Source organism: Bubalus bubalis, chromosome 16 (assembly GCF_019923935.1).
Source record: "Bubalus bubalis isolate 160015118507 breed Murrah chromosome 16, NDDB_SH_1, whole genome shotgun sequence".
Lineage (NCBI taxonomy): Eukaryota > Metazoa > Chordata > Mammalia > Artiodactyla > Bovidae > Bubalus > Bubalus bubalis.
In genome coordinates this window covers 32,018,465-32,040,126 of record NC_059172.1, presented here as the reverse complement: position 1 = coordinate 32,040,126, position 21,662 = coordinate 32,018,465, and the positions used below count along the sequence as shown (strand labels likewise).

Sequence of the window (21,662 nt, the reverse complement as noted above, 5' to 3'; positions counted from 1 at the left end):
AGTATCACAATAGTAAGCCCAGAGAAACGCTGAGATTTTAAGGCTGCAACACCAGAGGCCCAAGGAGCTCAGAGAAGGAGCGGGGAGTTGACAGATCTGGGCTGTCAAGACAGCTTCCTAGATGTAATGGTCCTAACTCTGATGCCTTGGGAGAGTGGCTCAGGACCTAGACTTGGCTCAGGCTGACCTTCAGCTATAAATCTTGTTGTGTACTGCAACCACCCCCCACAAACATGTTTGACACACAGACACACACCACACACACAACACATGGTGGGCATTAGGGCTGGTCACCAGTTGCTGACACAGTGCAAAAGGGCTTAGAAGCCATGGCTGCCTCTGGTCAGTCAAGGCAGAGACCACTTTTGTCAGCATGGCCCCAGCCCGGTGACAGCCCCCTTGAGGTAGGGTTGGAGGGATCATTGCGTAGGGTATAGTCACTGTCCCTGAGCATCTCAGCCACCCTTGGTTTGTCTGGTGTGATGGTGGGGTTGGGGTAGGGGGGCGGTGGCACTTCCCTGGTCTCTGGGTTAGGCCAGGGTCAGCGGGGCTCAGGGCTCACTCCAGAGCCAGAGTAACGGATAGAACTTGCTCCTTTCTTGGGAGTGTCCTCTGGGTCCTGGAATAGGGCAGGGGCATAAGAGGTAGGGGCCATGAGGCCTCCCAGCTGGTTGGGTCCCTTTGGATAAGCTGTGGTAGTGGAGCCCCAAGGGCCTGGTTCCGGCCTCAACTGCCTGCTACCCTGGGGGTCAGGAGACACTTTCCTCTCTGGGCCTCAGTGCCCATACGTAAAATGGGAAGGAATAGTCCCTTCCCTGGCTCCCTCCTTCAAGGGAAGATTGGATGTGGACATTCTAAAGGTGCTGTGCACATTCAGTACACTGATACTTGCTTCATTCATCCACTAATTCACACACATGGAGTTTACTGATCATGGGCTGGCTCTGCTCTAGGCATGGTTTGTGAGCTCAGAAGGGAAGGGAGCACCTCTGCCTTCTTCAGTCAGCATCCACGTCTAGAACAGAGGCCAGATTAGTGGGTTTATAGGAGCTGATAGGGGAGAAGGCAATGGCAACCCACTCCAGTACTCTTGCCTGGAAAATCCCATGGATGGAGGAGCCTGGTAGGCTGCAGTCCATGGGGTTGCTAAGAGTCGGACACGACTGAGCGACTTCACTTCCACTTTTCATTTTCATGCATTGGAGAAGGAAATGGCAACCCACTCCAGTGTTCTTGCCTGGAGAATCCCAGGGACTGGGAAGCCTGGTGGGCTGCCATCTATGGGTTGCACAGAGTCGGACACAACTGAAGCGACTTAGCAGCAGCAGCAGCAGGAGCTAATAGACCCTCAAGTTTCCCTGGGCCTTCATTGGTCTGAGTAGAATTTCTGGCACTGTGGGAAGTGGGGAAGATGAGCTCTTCTGGCTGTGGAGCTTTGAGAGCCCCCAGGATGATGTCTATGGCTCAGGCAAGCCCTGCCCCCCCTCCTCCCTGCCTCCTGGCTCCCCAAGGCTCTGGCCTGAGGCTGGCCTGGCCTTTCCCAGGGTGCCTGGCCCACAGCCTAGTGAGTCATCTTCCGCTCTAGAGGCAGGACACCCATCCCACCCCGACAACACACACAAATGGAGGCTTCCCCCCACAACTGTGCCTGGGTTCGAGGGAAGGAGGGAGGGAACAGGATGGGCTGGAAACAGGCACTGGCTAACTTCCGTTCCCACGATCCTTCACCCCAGCCTGCCTGCATGCTGGAGAATGGGTGGAGGTGAGGGAAGCGAGCTCTCCTTTGCAGAGCACTTACTCTGCAATAGATGTTCCCCCTCATTTTAAAAAAAGATTTATTTATTTATGGCTGCTCTGGGTCATCTCTGCTGCACACAGGTCTTTTCCAGTTGTGGTGAGCGGGGGCTACTCTCTAGTTGCGGTGTGCAGGCTTCTCGTTGCAGTGACTTCGCTTGTTGCTGAGCGCAGGCTCTAGAGCTGGGGTTAGTTGCTCAGGCTTAGTCGTCCCACGGCATGTGAGATTTCCCCAACTAGGAATGGAACCCGTGTCTCCTGCACTGGGGAGCGGATTCTTTACCACTGAGCCACCAGGGAAGCCCCACCCTCATTTTTGAAGTGAAAAAAACCAAGGCTGAGGGGAAGGGATATTTGCAACAGCTGAAAGATGGTGGTGCGGGGGCCCAGCACGTATGGGCCCGATACTCTGTGCAGTGTTCTGTGCTGAGCAAGGTTTAAACATTTTGAATGAATAATTTTTAGAGCTGGTAGGGAAGGGCTCTGTAAGCTGACCTCATCCACAAGTTCTGAGCCAGGACTGGGCCAGAGCACTGCTGTGAGCAGCAGTGTGCACAGGGTGGGTGGGTGCATTTCCAGGGAGCTAGGGTTGCTAGATTTAGCAGTTCAATGGACATGAGTTTTAGCAAGCTCCGGGAGGTGGGGAAGGACAGGGAAGCCTGGTGTGCTGCAGTCCATGGGGTCGCAAAGAGTTGGACATGACTGAGGGACTTAACAACAACTTTAAGACTTTGGGGTTCCCAGGTGGTGCAGTGGTAAAAAAATCCACCTGCCAATAGAGGAGACACAAGAAACGGGTTTGAGCCCTGGTTCGGGAACATCCCCTGGAGTAGGAAAATGGCAAGCCACTCTGGTATTCTTACCTGGAAAATCCCATGGACAGCAGAGCTTGGCGGGCAGCAGTCCCTGGGGGTCAAGAAGTCGGACATGACTGAGCCTGCACACGCACTTAAGACTTCATCAGACTCCCAATGGTATTCCTGCCTACTGCCCATCCACCCTCCCAGCACACACACACACACCCCGCATAAGCACACGCACATGCACACGCATCACCACTCAGATATGGGACCCAGAAAATCTGGGTTTTTGTTTCTCTGCCTGTAAAGTGGTGGTGACAGTCACAACCTCTTGGGCCCTGGAGATGAGTTAATTCAGAGTGTACTAGCTCTTCAGGAGATGTTTTTCACATCTGTTGGGGTCTGTCTATTCTCCTACCTCCTAACCTCCACCTCCTGCTTCCGGCCATTATCCATGGTGTTAAGAAACCCTTCCTTCCCAGGCTGGAGGATCCAGCTGTATCTTCTTCAAATTAAGGCGTGGGGGTGTGGTTGTGGGAGAGCCGTGGAAGAAGAAAGGGAAAAAACCCACATGAAACAAGGCTGAAGTTAAATTCAAACCACATGCACCGCAGCCCCATGCCATGTGGGCCTCTGCTGCCACCCATGGGTGTTTGGAGGAAGTGCAGTTCCTGGAGCTCCAACTTCCTCAGTCAAGCAAGAAGACTGGATCCTGGTACTGAAATCAGGGAGAAAGGTCAAACTGTCCACCCACCATCTCCGGGCATGACCTCACTTATCCTCCTCCCTCAGGGAGCCTGGTGAGTTTAGAGTCCACCTGTACCTTCCCTCCTTCCCCATTTGTTTACAGAGGAAGAAGCTGAATCCCAGAAGGAGGAGCAACTTGACAAGTCAGAGCAAGTCAATCAACAGATATGCATGGTGCACCTGTTGTATGTCAGGGACACAGCTGTAAACATAGAGAGGTCTGGTCTCTGCTTCTATGGACATTATCCAGGGGACAGAATAGAGAACACAGCCCATAACCATCTAATTTAAGGTACTCTAGGCCTGGTCCCGGAGAAGGCAATGGCACCCCACTCCAGTACTTTTGCCTGGAAAATCCCATGGACGGAGGACCCTGATGGGCTACAGTCCATGGGGTCGCGAAGACTCAGACACGACTGAGCGACTTCACTTTCAACTTTTCATTTTCATGCATTGGAGAAGGAAATGGCAACCCACTCCAGTGTTCTTGCCTGGAGAATCCCAGGAATGGCAGAGCCGGGTGGGCTGCCATCTATGGGGTCACACAGTCGGACACGACTGACGTGACTTAGCAGCAGCAGCAGGCCTGCTCATTTATGTTTTCTGTGACCCTGGTGAAGTCACACAACTCCTCTGACATGCTGATTATGTGGCATCAGACCCTAGCTTTGCTAAATCCCAGCCAGTTTTGCCACATCCAACTTCATAACCTCAGACAAGTTGCTTCACTTCTCCTCACCTTTGTTTCCTCACCCGTAAGATGGCAAGTTCTTTACCTCTGAGCCACCAGAGAAGCCCGTAAAATGGCAGTAATAGTGATATGTAACTCAGAATTGGTGTGAGGATTACATGAAATAATACATAAGAAACAGTGCCTTACTGGACATGACTTGGAAGTAAAAGTCCCCACCAACGGTATACGGAGTGCATGTCATTCCCTGAGATGAGGGGTCAGGAGTACAGTGGGTGGGGTGTCCCTTCTGGGCTGAAAGGTGGGCAGCGTGGTTGAGCCGCCAGAAGCTGGGCCTGAGTCCCAGCATAGAGAGTGAGAGCTGCCCCCTCAATCCTTTCAGCCATCAGAGGTGGTTTCTGGAAGGGTGGGTAGATTTTCTAGTGCTACAGAGGTTGGGGTCCCAGATGGACCCCTCTGGACCAACAGTAAAATCTGGGTCTGTGCAGAAATCATCCTCTTACTTCATGGCCTCCCATCAGGACATTAAGGACTCTGGGATCTTATCCCAGCTCCGCCACTTACTGACTCCATAACTATGGCTTCTTCACTTCTCTGGGCCTGCTTTCTCAGCTAGGTGGCTCTTACTCGGAATCTTTTGGGCAATCACAGTCAAGTAGTAGCTGGGCTGGACTCACCTTGAAGTCATGCTCATTCACAAATCTGGCAGTTTCTGCTGGTATTTGAGTAGGACCTCATCGGGCTGTCAGCTGGGGTAGCCTGCACATGGCCTCTGCATGTGACCTGGGCTTCCTTACAACGTGGTGCTGGGCTGTAAGAATGGGCTTGACTCGAGAGCAAGGTAGAAGAGCATGGCATGGGTATGGCCTAGCTTTGTTTTTGCCTTTTTTTAAGATTCTTTTTTAATGAGCATTTTTTAAAAGTCTTTATTGAATTTGTTTCAGTATTTCTGTTTTATGTTTTGGTTTTTTGGCTATGAGGCATATGTGGGGTCTTAGTTCCCTGACCAGGGATTGAACTGGCATTCCCTGCATTGGAAGGCAACGTCTTACTCACTGGACCACCTCGCTTTGGATGTCACATAGTATCCCTTCTGCTGGACTCTATTGGTTGGGGCAGTCACAAAGGTCCACCCAGTTTCAAGGGTAGGGAACATAAACCTCATCACTCTGTAGGAAGAGTGTCAGTACCATACTATAAGAAGACCATGTGTCATGGAAGATACTGTGATAGCTATCTGAAAAATGCAAGCTGCCACACTCCCCTGGACTGCTTATGAGGATAAAATGAGACAGTGATGTAAAGTACCTCTCCTTGGCACATGGTGAATGCTCAGCTATAGCTGTTTTTGGTTTTTACTGATGTAGCCCCTTCACTTTCCACCTCTGCCAAGAACCACAGGGATCCCCACGCACAGAGGTGCTGTGCAGTCGCGTGGCCACAGAAGACCGCTGACAGGGACGCACAGACACGTGCATGAGCCTGCAGCTGAAACACGTATTGTCTCTCATAATCCCACCTCCAAGTGCGCACTGTCTGACCTGAGTGGGGCAGTGACCCTGTGGCAGGAAGGACCTGAGGCTCCTTAGGCCCTTGATCTCTCCCCTTCCTGTTCTCAAAGCACATTCCCCAGAATTCTGGGGCCCATCCAGAGCAGCCAGTCCCGAGGGAGTCCTGTGGCTTGGAGACTGCCCTTGCAGCTGCCTGAGGCCTGGGAACTCGGTGGAGCCTTGAGAGGCCCCTCCTCCCAGAAGGGAGGGTCTGTAAGGGACAGGCTGTGACGTGGGAAGGGATGGATGATGGGAGGAAGAGGGAAGGGGTCTCAAACAGGAACAGATGGAGAGACCGAGGCCCCAAGAGGGGAAAGAGTCTTGCTCAAGGTCATATCACCTGGTCGAACCAGGATTTGAGCCCAAACTGTCTGGCTCCACAGTTTGCAGTCCTAATTGCTATGCCCAGAAATCCCTCTTTTGGAACTTTCATTGATGAACCTGAGGACCTGAGAAGGGCAGCAGCCATCAGCGAAATGGATAGCCCATTAGGTTGGGAACATCCAGTACTAACTCCATGCCCGTGGACACTGGTGGGGTCAGGAACGCAGACAGCCCATCTGGGCCATTAGCCAGGGCTCAGTTCCCAGGGAAGAGGCGCCTCCGTGATCCCAGCATTGCCTGTGGATGGACAGCATTTTGTTTTCTATCAATTCCGACCTGGGTCAGGAGAATGTGTCATTGTCTCAGTACAGATGAGGCTGCAGAAAGGCAATTCAGGCAACTAGGGCACCAGGGAGGCAGGTGAGCCCCAGGGGAAGTGGAGGGGGCTCTTCCCAGGGGAGGTGGTGGTTTAAGAGCACGGGCCCTGAAAGCAGCCACCCGAGCTCCACTGCTTACTGTGTAGGTGACTTCCCTGAGTCTCAGGTCCCCTGTTTGTAAACTGCAGGGATAACAGTATCGAAACCCTTTGTGTAGGACTGCCGTGGGGATCAAAAGAGCCAGGGCTTGGAAAGCAGGGGTGGGGTGCTTGGCACCTGAAAAGTGTTTAAATAGCATTAGTGATGGTTAAGAGTGGTGGTTAAGATTCTAAGATTTTGGAGTTCCCAGTGTTCTGATTTGAGCAGCTCTGGGGCCCAGACATTCTGCTGGTAAATACTTATGTATCTGTGCTCATGTGAAAGGCTGGAGACCCCTCCTGGCCTGCGAGAGCCTGATGGGACCCACCACCCCTGAACCTGCATTGTACTTGTCATTTTTGTTTTCAAGTTCCTATCTTCCCACACAGACTGTGGTGCCCAACAGGGCACAGACTTTTTTCTTACCTCTGGGTCTTCACCCAGCACTATGCTTGGTACCTGGAAGGTACTCAATAAATATTTGTTAAACTGTCAACAAATGAATAAAATAAAAACTCAGTTAACTTCTCATCTATTGGATCATGTGTCTATGTGTCCATTTGTGCTCATTTATTGATTCATCCTTCTGTTCTTCCACCCATTTATTTATTCATCCATCATCAATCCATCCTGTTATTTTTTCAGCCATTACTCATTAGCCATCCATTTGTCCATCCATATGTCCTTTTTCATCACTGGTCCCCCAGTTGGCCCAGCTCACATGGCCCTAAGTGGGCTAGAGGTCCGGCAGGTGATTTTGGTGGGGCTCGGGGTGGGAGTGTGTCCAGAGGCAGGCTGGCGAGTTGTGAGACTTCCCTCAGAGCTGGGGAAGCAGTCACAGACTAGGTCAGGGTCGGGAGGATTGGTGTCGCCCAGGGCTGGCAGGGGTGCCCAGCTGGCCTCCTGGAGTGAGGCGGTGCCCTCGTGGATCAGAGCCCTTTCCTACCACTGGAGAGGGTGGTGTATGGGGTGTGGTGGGGTTTAGGGCATGAAGAGGGGGGCTAGATGGGCCTAGTCCAACTACCTGAACAATTAAAAACTATTCTGAGCCAGATTCACTTGAAACAACTGCAGATACCCAAAAGGAAAAGAAATCTGTGCCTGAAATGGGAGCTCAGAGGAGCTCCAACAGAATCCAAGCTGCCCAGGGGTGTCTTCAGCCTCCACCCCAGCTGACTGGACTCTGAGGAGCTCTGATACCTGTGCTGTTATCGGGGAGATGCCTGGACACCCTGATGCAGCAGCTCTGCACTCCTGTTCTTTCTCTCAGCGTCCCTCATCTCCCCACCCCCACTAGCCCCTGTGTTGCCACGGCAATGGGCTTGGATCTAATTAGCCGTCTTTAATGAAGCAGCCACAGCACACAGTGCCGTCAGCACCAGGCCTCACCCCACTCTCCAGGGCGGGGGCCTCTGGTGAACTCTGCCTTCTGGGCACCCACTTGCCTCTGGATCTCTTGACCTTGGGACCTGCCTGGCTCCTCCAGGAAGCCCTCCCTGAATACCCCTCACCCCCATTTCTTGAGGCATGAGTGATTCCCTCTGCTGAGCCCTGTGTGTTGTCTGGGAGCTCCTGGGTGCCAGCCAGAATGGATATATCTCTGCAGGGCCTGGTCCTGCTGGAGGGAATGAGTGCAACTCACTAACAAGCCCCAGCTCTACACTGCCTCGCAGCCACTTAGAGGAAATAAGGCCCAGGTCATATAGCTGGAGAGGGTCAAATAGGGGAGGAGGTGTTCAGAGAGAAAGCCAAATGTGGAGTTAAGTAGCTACAGTGATCAAGCAATGGGCCTGGGGTGAGGCCTTCGGACCACTGGCCCTTTTACTCATGTGGGATTACCTTTGGGACCTGGCTATTTGGACTGGTGTCCATCCTCCTTGCTCAAACCATCACTCAGTTAACTGGTCTGGCTGTTCCCAACCTTCCCTGCAATGTTATGAGCCCAAGAGGAGGAGGAAGAGGAGCAGGCCCTGCCCCTAGGGAAGTCCACAGTCCATCTCACTCAGAAGGTGACAAGTGGGGAGTCTCACTGGTCCCAAACCAGATGCAGAAGAAGGCTTGGGCTCTCCTGGAGCACCCCTGCTTCTGCCTCCTTGGGTGGTGTCAGGGAGGCTGAGAACGCGCATTTCTCACAGGGCCTCAGGAGTTGCACTGCTGCTGCTGCTGCTGCTAAGTCGCTTCAGTCGTGTCCGACTCTGTGCAACCCCATAGACGGCAGCCCACCAGGCTCCTCTGTCCCTGGGATTCTCCAGGCAAGAACACTGGAGTGGGTTGCCATTTCCTTCTCCAATGCATGAAAGTGAAAAGTGAAAGTGAAGTCGCTCAGTCGTGCCCGACTCTTAGCTACCCCATGGACTGGAGCCTACCAGGCTCCTCCGTCCATGGGATTTTCCAGGCAGGAGTACTGGAGTGGGGTGCCAGTGCCTTCTCCAGGAGTTGCACAGGGACGCACTTTGAGAACCACTGCTAGAGAGGGACCAGGATGGGAGTTCATGCAGAGCACCCACTCTTGCCTGCGTTCGTTCTTTCACTCAGCAGACTGGCTCAAGAGTTGCTTAGGGTGGGGCTCTCATGAGACCCAGGAGAGACAGATGGGTTCATCAGTGGTTCTCTCACTATGCAGGGCAGACTTAGCGAGCACCCATCAGGTGTCAGGCTCGGCCACCTGGTGCAGCCTCTGGGAGCACCCCCACCTCTGGGTAGTTAGTGCTCACTGCTCTGGGACCCCTGCCAGGCTCAGGTCACCCCGGTCTTCTCTTGCTACTTTCTTGGAATTCCCTATGCCTGTTTTCATTGTTGGCTACATTTACATTGTTGGGAGTTAAAATTTTAGTGTTGGATATCTGGGGACTCTGAAGATGCTGCTAGAAGATGCTGCTACTGGCCAGGGGTGTGGGGTGTGGACTCACCTTAGTTGAGGGCCAAACAGGGGGATGGGGAGGCAGTGGGGCAGAGCAGGATAGGAGGCTGCAAGGGCCAGCAGGAAGGGTTGATTCTGTGCCATGGGGATGCCAGGAAAGTTTCATGAGCTGGGACCTTCGTGGGCTCTTTGCCTCTGGGTGGGGACTGCTTGGTGTGTGGGGAGAAGGGAGAAGGAAGAATTGCTGGAGTTGTTGTTTCATTAGCCAGCATCTATGTGCAGAGGGCTATGGCTTATGAAAGGGTCGTGTGCCCTGCCCTCAAGGAACTTACAGTCTCTTGGGAAGAGAGGAGCATCAGTCTAGCTCAAATGTATAATTTTAATCTGTGATACCTGAGGCTTAAGAAAAACTGAGGCTCTTGAAAGCATAGAGCAGTTGCACCTGACCTAATCAGAGGTTCAGAGACCGCTTCCCTGAGGTGACATTTGCACTATGACTAGTCTTAAAGGAAAAGAAAAAGCACTTGTAGAGACTTCCCTGGTAGTCCAGTGGCTAAGACTCCATGCTCCCCATGCAGGGGACCTGGGTTTGATCCCTAGTCAGTGAACTAGACCTCCCCCATGCTGCAACGAAGAGTTTTCATGCCGCAACCAAGACCTGGTGCAGCCAAATAAATAAGTTTTAAAAAAGAAAAGCACTTGTAGGCGAGAAAAGAGACATGGGCCAGGGCCCTGGGGTAGGAGAGAGCCTGGTTTGTTTCTCGCAGTTAAGACGGAAGTGGCAGGGGAAGGGGCTCTCAAGCATGGGGGAGCTGTGGGGACTGGGACTGGCTTGGTTGATGGGGTCAGGAGTTCTCCACTGTGCAGGAAACCCAGAGGGAAGCAGGTTTGGGGAGGGAATACGTTAGGAGTGTGGTGAGCGTGGGAGCCTTCAGTATACTAGGGAATTATGAGTTCCCCAGGCAGCTGCAGGGCACATCAGAGCCCCATGGTGAGGTAGAAACTGGTACAAAACCAAGCTCACGTGTACCCCTCATGATTAAATCAGTCTGAAATAGGTTTGGGCACCACCTGGGATTTAGGGAACAGTTTCTGAGGATCCCACCAGGAGGCTTCCTGGAGGACAGTCTGGTGGTGGTGGGGGCTGTGCCTATAAATGCCTGAGCCCCCTACCCGTGGGGGTAGTGGGATGGGGTAGAGAGGAATAGGACTCAAAGCCTCTTGGACTGTCTCAAGCACAGGACACAGATCTACTGGGTGGAGCAGGTGTTGGAGTGACTCAGGGTATGCGGTTCCCTGGTAGTCCCCTCCACGGTCCAAGTGCTGTGTCCCTGGATGGAGGACAGGAGCAGTTTGCAGGGATGTGTATGTGTGCACATCCCTAAATTTGTGTGCCTATTTGTGCCTGGTTATAGTTGCATGAACACAGAAGCACGTGTGGCTGCCTGCAGCACTGGGTCGGTTTCACGTGTGTCAGGGTTCAGGTCTGTATGGGATTATGTTGTGTGTGTCCTTGGCTCTGACCCACGCGTGTATACTAGTCGAGGACCGAGGGCAGGCATCCATGTATGTGGGCTGGTTCTATGTGGGCATTTGCATGCCCCTGCGTGTGCCTCCGTGCGTACAGGTGTGGGAAAAAAGTGTACTCGCCTTTGTCCACGGGCGTGCGCGGACTTGTGTCCACAGAGAGAGATAGATCTGCGACCGGAGGCCGCCGTGTGGCAAAGCTGCGGGGGCGAGGCGGGGCGCCCTTGGCGGGTTGGGAGAGAGGGGCTCGAGTGGAGGAGGCGGGGTGGCCCGGGGGCGGGGGACTCCCTCCTCCCCTCCGCGCTGCCGGCGGCGCCGCGCTGGGCTCGCAGGGCGCACTCGCCCAGCGGAGGAGGCTACAGCGGCGCCGCGGGCCCGGCCGCCGCCATCAGATCGCCGCTGGAACTGATACCGTGCGACCGCCGCCGCGGCCCCGCTGAGCCCCGCGGAGGGAGCTTCGGTGGGAGGGAGGGGGCCCGTCGACTCCCGGCGCCCCCGCCCCGGCGGCGGCGGCGGCGGCGGCGGCTGGCCGGCCGCATGCTACAGATGGTGAAGACCCTGGCCCAGTTCACCATCGCGCTGGAAGACATGCGCGATCTGGGCCCAGCCGCCGCCTCCGGGGAGCCCGCCGTGGGGAGCAACAGCGCTGACCCTGAGGAGCCCGGGGAGGCCCAGGTACGGGGAGGGGGAGGGGCATTGAGGGACCTGGGCCAAGGCTTAGGAGTCTGGCGCCCCGGACTGGGGGAGGCACAGGCAGAGATGCTGGGGCCAAGCAGCTGCCTGGCTGTGGGGCTGGGGACTCAGTGATCAGTGATGGTGGCAGGGAGATGGAGGGTGTGTGAGAAGTCCTGGCAGGGGTGATGTGGCTAGCAAGATGCTGAGGTTTGGTGCCACCAGAATGCAAACTGGGGATGGCAGAAGGGCTGGCAAGCTCAGCTGGGTAGCAGGCCTGCACCCTGAGACCCAGCAGTGCTTGGCAGTCCTGTACTGAGCGCCGATACAGGTCAGCCTGGAGGCTGAGGCTGTCACCAGGGTACCCTGGGTCCACAGGCTTTTGCCAGCCTCTGTCTCAGGATGAACGTATGTGCTGGGGGCTAAGGGCGGTCAGTTTTGCTCCCCTCCTTGCCATCCTCTCCCTGGAGTCACTGGGCCTGGGAGGTGTCATGCTGGGGTGGCAGGGATGGTGTCCCCATTCCTGGCTCAGTGTGCGCTGCCCTGCGGGGGAGGGGGAGGCTTCCACCCGCAGTCTCTGTGCTTTGTGTGCCTCTCTGGGCCTGGACTCTGATTGTTCGCTCTCCTGGGCTCCAGTGGGGGCTGTGGTTTTGTCCTCCTCCCTGTGCTGCATTATGTGTTTCTCTAAGGACCTGGATGCATTCTTTCTCTTTGCGGGGTGTCTGGCCTTACGGCTCTCTCTGTACACATGTCTCTGTCTTCATGCCGCATATGTAGGAGTCTCAGGCTTTGGGTCATGATGTCCCAGTTATACTGGTAGGAGAGCCCCCACGCCCCGTCCTCCTGCTGTATCCCTTGGGCCCCACGTCCCCTCCCCCTTCAGTGCTCCGTGTAGTGAAGGTCTGGGGTTGGGGCTGCTGAGGGGTGAGAGGCTCTGGGGGAGGCTGGGCCTACAGGGTTGTCCCGCCCAGAACAGGTGTGCCTGCTGATCTGGTTGACAGCTGCACCGCCCGTCCCCTGCTTCCCCTGGCCCCCACTGATACTCACACCCGTGTCTGGGCACGTGTGGAAGGGGCGCTCAATGCAGTGACAGGGAGCTGGCCTTGTTTTCCGTACCTCTACCTGACAGCTGAGTGATGGCCTGCTGTGCTTTTGAGCAGGGAGGAGGCTGGAAAGGCGGCTGTTGCAGCGTCAGCCTCGCTGCATGAGTTACTAACCCCAGCTCTGGGCCATCAGGCCCAGCGCCCGCCCTGCCTCCCTCAGGAGGCCTCCCTGCCCATGACCCTCACTGCTGGGCCTGGGGAAGTGCTGGAGGAGGGGGCTGTGCCACCCAGGGCCGAGTCTGGCCTGATCCTACAGTCGGAGCTGCCTGTCCAGCAGGGAGATGGATGTAGATAAGCAGCCTTGCCGAGACACAGTGAGGATGGTCCTTAAAGACCCAGTGTGGGCAGAGAGCTGCCCTGCTCCTCAGGTCCTCACTTTCCCAGCACTGGGAGGGAGGTGTTATTTGTTCCATTTCATAGAGGAAAATGTAGAAGTCCAGGTGGTTAGGTGACCACCCACGGTCACACAGCTGGGAAGGGCCAGGCTGGGGACCCTGTGGCTTATGGCTGGCTGGGCAGTCTGAGTGAGAACTCCGAGTTCTTGGGCCCTAAGACTCAGCATGAGGTGACTGAAGAGACTCGCTTACCCACTCTGCCAGTCACTGGCTGTGTGACCTCCGACAAGTCAGGCCACTTCTCTGACTTGACTTCCTCACCTCTGTATTGGCGATGATATGTCCTGTCATAGAGCTGTGAGTGTGAGGCTGAAGTGAGGCCACATCTGTGACACACTGAGGTGTTTCCCTGCAGGAGGTTGGGCATCTGGGCCTTTCCTTGGGAGGCCCTTCTGGCCCTTGATGCCCTCCCTCCCAAGCTTTCATCCTCGAGGGGCCTAGGTGGTGCTGCCTCCTACTGGAAGCTGCCCTGGTTTTTTAAGGCCTCAGAAGCGCTAGCATAGGTGGTCTGGCTGTAGCTGGGGGCTCTGAGACAGAATCCAGTGCCTTCTTACCCATCAGAGCACAGCGCTGAGGAGGGGGCAAGCCAGCCTCTTCCCCTCCCCCTAGGGGGTGTCATTCACACCCCCACCCCGAGTTCCTAGCATAGAGGCCTGCTTTTTAAAGTATGCCTTGTGGTAGTACAGACTTGGGGACAGGCCTGACCTCTAAGTCCCTGAGTCAGAGGGAGGGGGGGACCTGCGGTGTCTACGAGCAGAGGGGTGAGCAGTGGCTGAATCAGGCCGACTGGGCAAGCCCAGTGCTTAGGCCACTCAGCAGACACAGACTGGTGCACAGTAGTGATCAGCCCTGCTCCACCGGCTGAGTCCCAACCCTGAGAGGCTCCCGGGGTGGGGACTAGAGGGAGGCCACAGACACAGACACCCACCATGGCATCGTCACACACGAAGAGCATCCACGCTGACTGGCAGGCCTTCATGGCTGGAGCCCAAGCTCCTGCTGAGGCCAAGCTGAGGACTGACTGGGAAGGAGAGTGGTGAGGGGAGAATAAGCCCTAGAGATCTGGGGCCCAGCGGAGTTGGGACTTGGCTTAGGACCACTCCAGGAGCTTGGAGGAGGAGACCTCGAGTGGAGTCCTTGCCTGGGGAGAGAAGCTCTTAGAGCTGTGCCATCTGGGAAGGCTTCCTAGAGGAGGAATGGGCCAGAGGCATAGGAACTGGTGGCAAGGGGAGCTGAGTCCCAGGATGGAAAACAGAGAGGGCATCCCTAAACTGACTTCCAGAAGAACCTTGCCAGAGAACAGGGACTGCCCTGTCAGGGATGTGCACCTTCCCCTGAGGGTATGGGTGCGAGTCTCCATAATGCAGATCATCAGAGCCTCGGAATGGAGATATCGCTGCCTGGATCTCCTTAAAATGGGAAGAATAATCACACATACCTCACAGGATGGTCAGAAGGAGAAAATAGTGCACGACATTTAGAATAGTGCCTGGCGTGGAGTAAGGCTCAGTTAACCTCTTTCACTGAGTGAACCAGGACCCAGCCTTGTCTGAGAGGGGCTGAGCCCTGCCCCTGCCTTGCTGTGTGACATTTAGCACTGCCCTTACCTCTCTGGGCCACCTTTTCTTTATTGTAGCAGGAGGTGACAGTTTTGACTTTCTGGGATGATGTGAAGCCCTGGGTAGGGACTGACCCCACAGTACTCAGCCCAGAGGTGGGGTTTTTGGAGTTGGCAGCTGGAGTAGGGGTAGCCTGGAGGCATTGCCCTTCGCAAATGTGAGAAGCTATTGACTTTCTTGAGTCCTTTTCAGGAGTCCAATGGGGAGCCAAGAAGTAAACAGGAGATCTCCAGAGCTGCCAATAGCCCTGGAGAGGGGAGCAGAGGGATGAGAGTTGAGGAGCGCGGTCTGGGGAGGCAGGCTGGGAGTTGCAGGGAGAGGTATTGTCTGCAGGGGGAGCACGCGAGCACAGACCTGGAGAGTGGAGGTCCAAGGTGCTTTGGGGAGGACAGACCTTGAAGACCTAGGAGAGGGCTGGGCCCCTGTGACTGCAGGTGGCGCGTGTGAAAGGAACAAGGCACTGCTCACCCTCTGCCTTCTGTCCCCCCAGGATATGCGGAAACACGTGACCATGACCCTGCTGGACACAGAGCAGTCGTATGTGGAGTCACTGCGCACTCTGATGCAGGTGAGACCTGGGGTGGCCTGGGTCCCTGAACGCAGCTGTTCTGAGTCTGGGTAGCTGTTGGACATGTGGGAACACCAGGGTCCGAGGTTAGAGAGGAATGACCGTGGGGCACACCACCCGTCCGCAGAGGACGCTCCCTCCAGGGCAGGAGTGAATGCAGAGGGGCCATAAGGAGGCCAGACTGGGGCACCAGTGGCAGACGCTCCCTCCTCCTGCTGACCTCCTACCTCTCCTGGCAGTGCTGGGTCTGAGCTTAGGTCTGTGAACCCCCTCTGGTCCCACCCCGCCCCCACCCCACCTTCACTTCATTCACTGACTGGAAAAATGTTGGTTGAATGGAATTAAATGTTAGCATGCGCTATGTGTCAGGCCCTGTTCCAGGTGCAGGAAACACCAGGACAAATAAGAGACAAGCCTATGCTGCAGGAATTGACAGTCCTGCTAGGGACATAGTTGAGTATATGGGCTCTTAAGGCATCAGGTTGGGGTGGGGGGCACTTGGGAGGTAAAGGGTCAAGGAATTTTCCCTGGAGGACTTGCTGGTTTCCTTCTGCCCTGTCTTCTCAGTAGCAGGAACAGCTCGTGCAAGGTGGAGTAAGGAGAGACCTGGCCCTTTCAGGAGTCCATGTGGCCAGCACAGAGCACAGGGGTCAGTCCTGTGGTGATGCTGAGGGAGCCAGCAGAGCTCATGTGGGAGGGACCTTCAGTAGCAGGAGGAGAATTTGGACTCTACCAAGGGTCCTAAGAACTACTGAAAGGCTTTGAGCAGGGGCAGTGTGTAGTCTGACTCACACTTTATAAAATCTATCTGACTGCTGGGAGGAGGGTGCAGAAGAGGAGGCCAGGGCCACTGAGGCCAGGCAAGGGAGAAGAGGCCACCACCCGGGGGGAGACTGCAGAGAGGGGAGTTGGGGACAGATATTTAGGAAGTGGACCAATCAGGCCAGACATGGTAACTGGTTGGGCATTGGGCAAGATGGGGAAGCCCAAGTCATGGTGCCTGGGCTCTGGCCTAGGTGACTAAGGCACTAAAGGAGGCCTCTGTGAAAAAGCAGGGGTGAGATGGCAAGTTGAGGTTCAGACATGGGGGTCTGGAAAGCCCAGGGTCTGGAGCCCAGGATAGAGAGTGTGGGTCTGAGCTAAAGTGGGACCTGGTGGTCATAACTGGGGACAGGTTTTCTCAAACCACCTAGGCAGAGCAAGAGCGAAGGGTGGAAGGGGGAGGCTGGGGAAACATCCCAAGGATTCACTCATTCACTCCACAAACCCACCATGAAGCAGGCAGTGTTCTGCGGAGGGTTCAGCAGTGAATGTGAGTGATGAGGTCCTGTCTCCCAGAGCTCACAGTCTGTGGCAGAGACTGGCAATAACCAGACAGGCTATGCGTGAGGACACATGGTGATGTAAAAGTGCACGGAGAGTATTCTTAAAACAGGATATTGTTCAGCCAAAAAGGAAATTCTGACACATGCTACAACAAGTTCTTGGACATTATGCTAGTGAACTAAGCAGGTCACAAAAGGACAAATACTGAATGATTCCACTTATATGGGGTACCTGGAATGGCCAAGCAAATTCATAAAGACAGAAAGTAGAATGGGGCTGCCGGTGGCTGGGAAGGGGGACATGGGGAGTTGGTATTTAGTGGGTGCAGAGTTTCAGCCAGGGAAGATGAAAAAAAGTTCCAGAGATGAATGGTGGTGATGGTCCATAACATGAATGTACTTTAATGTGGGTATACTGAACCAGTCACTTAAAAATGATTAAAATGGCAAATTTTATGCTATATATATATATATATATTGCACCACAAAAATACATCATTTATATGTGTGTGTGTGTGTGTGTATTTTTTAAGATGCATAGAGTGGTGAGAACACGGAATGGGGGTCTGCCCTAGTGTTGGGGTCAGGGTATGGGGTGTTTAGCTGAGACCTGACGGGTAGGTAGGATTTAAGCAAGGGTAGAGCTTGGAGGGACTTGTTTTAGGTTGAGGACACGGCAGGAACAGGGCTGGGCGGCTGGAGGAAGCCTAGAACAACTAGGAATAGGGAGGTGGCCAGTGTGGCTGCTGGGCAAGGAGCTGACCTTTACTGTGAGCCCAAGGAAGTCACAGGAGGGCCACACCGGAATTCCATTTTTACGAGGTGTCCCTGGCTGCCAGGCAGGAATGGATGTGCAGGGGTCTTGGGGGGTCCTTGGTTGTCCCCCAAGTGGGAGTCAAAGGCGTGGGAATCAGTCCAGGGGTTTAGTCACTTGCTCCCTTCTGGGTGATGCCTAGTCTAATAATCTCGCTCTTCTGAGCCTCTGCGTTTTTGTCCTGTAAATATAACTAATCATGTCCTCCTCTCAGTGTGAAGATTGAAAGGTGATGGGGTGGGCGTGCCCCTCTGCCTCTGAATCTCCGGGCTACCGGGCTGCACATGTGGAGGCTTGCAGGGCCTGCAAGTGGAAGAGCTAAGGGGGGACGGTGCTGAGGACACCGGCTGAGAGTGTGTAGAGGGGAAGGGCGCGAGCAGGAAAGACAGTGTCAGCTGAGACCAGCTCGCTTGACGCAGCCCTGCTGTGTCGAGGACTGAGGTCCCACCCAGGGGTCCAGAGCACAGCTCTGGAGCCATGCCGCTGGTGCTGAAACTTGGCACTACCTCCTCACCAGCCATGTGATCTGGAGCAAGTTATAGATCCAGTCTCTGCCTCTGTTTCCTCGTCTGTTGAGTGGGAACGATAATAAGACCTGTGTCAGGTGCAGAATACGAGATGCATTTTAACATACTGCCTGGCAATTCTGCCTGCATGCATGCATGCGCATTTGTGTGTGTATCTATAAAATCACCTTTAATCCTTGTATTAACCTTGTGAGGCAGATATTATCATAATGCTCTTCCTCATCTGAGGAAATGAAGGCTTAAGGAGGAAGAAACCTGCCCAGAGTCATCTATCTATTAAATGATATCCTAGTCTGTTTGGGGTGCTATAGTAAAAATTCCATTGATAGAGTGACCTAAACAAATAGAAATTTACTTCGCATAGTTTTGGAGGTGGGGAAATGCAAGATCAAAGTGCTGGCAGATTAAGTGCAGATGAGGACCAGCTTCCTGGTCTGTAGACAGCTGTCTTTTCACTGTGTCTTCCATGGTGGAAGGGCTGAGGGAGCTCTCTTTCAAAGGGCACAAATCCCATTTGTGAGAGCTCCACCCTCATGACCTGCTCACCTGCCAAAGGCCCCACCCCGAAATACCACCACATCGGGGCTTATGTTTCAACATATGACTTCTGGAGGGACCATAGCAAGCAGTAATACTAAGAGCTAACATTTATTGGGTGCTTAATATGTGTGCTTTTTATAAGTTAATTCATATAAACCTCACTATAGACCCCTATTTTACAGATGATGAAACTGCTCACAGAGAGGTAAAGCAACTGGTTCAGGTTCACAGTGGGAACGAGTGCCATAGCCCGGGTTGAATCCCTGTCAGTCTCACTCTAGGGTGGAGACTGGACTCTACAGCCCTGGTGATCCCTCGCAGTGACCGCTGCCACTCAAGTTGATTTGTATTATTCCTGAGGGCCAGGAGTTCACAATGAAGGAAGAAGTTAAATGCCAAGGTTAACAGCCAGAAAGAGGTGGGATTTGAACCCAGCTCCTAAGGGTGCACCCTTTCCTCAGTGTCACCGTCACCCTTTGAGTCTTTCTTCAACCTGCAGATCCCCAGCTAACAGCACTGCTTTCCCTGACCGACCGCTCTGTCTCATTTCCCACTGCACTTACTACCTTCTAATGCACTGTAATAATTTTGTCACTTAGGGTGCTGTTGTCTCCCTCCGTCCACTAAATTGTCAGATGTACAAGCACAGGGACTTTTGTCTGCCCGCAGATGCAGCTCGTGCTTAGAAAGCAGGACGCACAGTAGTTGCTCAGCAAGTGTGTGGTGGGTGAGTGCAGGTGTCGGCTCCTAACAGGTTCTGCATCGAGGTCCCTGTCGCTGTTTATTCTTTCCTCCAACTGGTGTGCAGGCTTCTGTGTGAGGCGCTAGGACCTAGAAGTGAGCGGTGTAACTCCCACTCCTCGGGCAACAGACCCTGGCAGAGATCCTGCCGGGGCTCAGACTAGCCTGGGAGCTGTGAGAGAAAGGCTGCGTGTGTCGTCACCCCCGCCCCCTCCGCCTTTCCGGAATCTCAGACCAGGCGAGAGGATTCCGTTGAGCTTTACTTTCTCAAACTTGTTTTAGAACAAGCTTTTTTTTTTTTTTATGTTTGATGTAAATTTGATTGCAGCATTCCATATACTTTTTCCAACAGCCTAGTTTCTTTGGCTTGTAGTTACAGTTTAGGTCAGTAGAGGGCGACATCTACATGAGCCACTAACCACTGAGCAGGGCTATTCAAGCTCAGGAAATACCTCTGAATGCGGATTTGAAGTGAAAAATGGGAGTTTTAGTCACTAATTGACCAGAAGATCTGAAAACAGTGTTTCGGGTATTGTCAAATAAGCCTTCAATAACTTTCCATATACCCTTCCGTACCTCGTACCTCTCTCTACTTTATTTAACCCACAGCAATTATGGTCTTTTAATTTACCACAGGATTTCTGCATGTAATTGATTCTAAGACACATTCTTCACATTTTACCATCTCTGAAATCCAGGTTCATCCCATAGTTGATGGCCTATAATAATTTAATTGACAGCATTTTTTTTTTTTTTGAGGTAAAGAAGAGTACTGATGCATCTTAGATTCGATGATGTGGTTTTTATTTATGTATATATTTAATTTGTGTATTTCATCTGACTAGATTGTAAGCTCAATCTGGGCAGGGATTTTGGCCTTTCTTGTTCACTGCTGTCTCCCAGTTTCTAGAGTAGTACCTGGCACATAGTAAATGCACAATAAAATATTTGCTGAATTAGTGTGTGGAGTCTCCAGGAGCCCAGTCTTCTTGCTTTCCTCACTCTAAGCTCTGTTCATTCACACATCCAGCAAATCTTTCCTAACACCCCTCACGGTTGCTGAGTGAGGGTGATGGGGCTAGATCTTTCCATCGCCCTCCTGGAGCTCCCAGGTTAATGAGGGAGATCCTGGAGGCAGGGCCACTGAGCAGCAGGCCCAGATGATTTTGTGTATACCTGGGCCAGCGGGTTGGGCTGCCATCTCTCTGAGGGGACTGGCACCAACCCTGTGGCCCCTCCAGGGCTATATGCAGCCACTGAAGCAGCCGGAGAACTCCTTGCTCTGTGACCCGTCACTGGTGGATGAGATTTTCGACCAGATCCCGGAGCTCTTGGAGCACCACGAGCAGTTCCTGGAGCAGGTGCGGCACTGTGTGCAGAACTGGCACGCGCAGCAGAAGGTGGGAGACCTGCTTGTCCAGTCGGTGAGTGGCCCTGCCGTCCACTGCTACACCCCCGCCCCACGGCCCTGCCGCTCCGAGAGACTGGATGCGGCCTTGGACCCCACCCCTACCCCCGAGACGGACTCGGATCCCCAATCCAACCTCTAGAGCTTGACGAGACACTGGCACTGACCCCAGACCCTGGGTTGACCTTGACAGCCCAACCCCAGCTAGACACCCTGACCTTGGACCCAGCCCCAGTTGCTGACGGTTTCCCTGGTAGCTCAGTTAGTAAAAAATCCACCTGCAATGCAAAAGACCCAGGTTCGATCCCTGGGTGGGGAAGATCCCCTGGAGAAGGAAATAGCAACCCACTCTAGTATTCTTGCCTGGAAAATCCCATGGACAGAGAAGCCTGGCAGGCTACAGTCCATGGGGTTGCAAAGAGTCGGACACAACTAAACCCCCAAACCAGTTGCTGACACTGACCTGACCCTAGTCCTGACCCTGAGCTGCCACTGACTATGACCCAGACCTCAAATGGATGATGGTAGTGACCTCAACCCCTACTTTAACCTGAATGTAAACAGTTGTCCTGGTCCTGACCCTGGACTTGGGCTTGGTGCTGACACCGGCCTAGTCTTGACTAGCTCTTTTCTCCATCAGGCGTTTTAATAATAATGGCTATTTGACATTTATTATGTGCTAGATATTCTAAATACAGTATATATATCAATGACACTAAGGAGGTAGCTATGATTGATTATTCCCAAGTTTAAAGCTGATGATTCTGGGAATTCCCTGGCGGTCCAGTGGTTAAGACTCCATGCTTTTACAGCTGAGGGCCTGAGTTCAAGCCCTCACCCGAGAAGATCCTGCAAGCTGTGTGGGGCGAGGCCAAAAAAAAAACCCCACAAGCAAAAAATAAAGTTGATGACTCTGCCACATATAGAGAGAAAATAACCTGACCAAAGTGACAGTTAGTAAGGGACTTCCCTGGTGGTCCAATGTCTAAGACTCCATGCTTCCAATATAGGGGGCCCGGGTTCAATCCCTGGTCAGGGAACTAGACCCTGCATGTTGCAACTAAGACCCAGTGCAGCCAAATAAATAAACAAATGATATTTTTTTAAAAACTCACAGTAAGTGGTAGAGGATTCAACCCAAA

At 53.6% G+C, this 21,662-nt stretch overlaps 1 protein-coding gene and 1 long non-coding RNA gene across 3 annotated transcripts in view; one reads left to right on the top strand and one right to left on the bottom strand.

Annotated features, from left to right (window-relative positions):
- ARHGEF17 (Rho guanine nucleotide exchange factor 17) overlaps positions 1-21,662 on the top strand; it is a 61,007-nt gene that overhangs the window by 24,063 nt on the left and 15,282 nt on the right. Inside the window, exons 2-3 of the mRNA XM_006064677.4 lie at positions 15,088-15,165; positions 20,354-20,536. Coding sequence (XP_006064739.2) covers positions 15,088-15,165; positions 20,354-20,536 — 261 coding nt within the window. The remainder of the gene's footprint in view (positions 1-15,087; positions 15,166-20,353; positions 20,537-21,662) is intronic.
- On the bottom strand, positions 1,828-3,136 carry LOC123465006. Of its 2 annotated transcripts, none has more exons than XR_006640090.1 (3): positions 3,013-3,136; positions 2,658-2,700; positions 1,828-2,057 (listed from the first exon to the last, which is right to left on the bottom strand). It is a non-coding gene; the product is annotated as an uncharacterized LOC123465006 (long non-coding RNA). The 2 variants fall into 2 exon arrangements; XR_006640091.1 differs by having other exon boundaries at positions 1,828-2,052.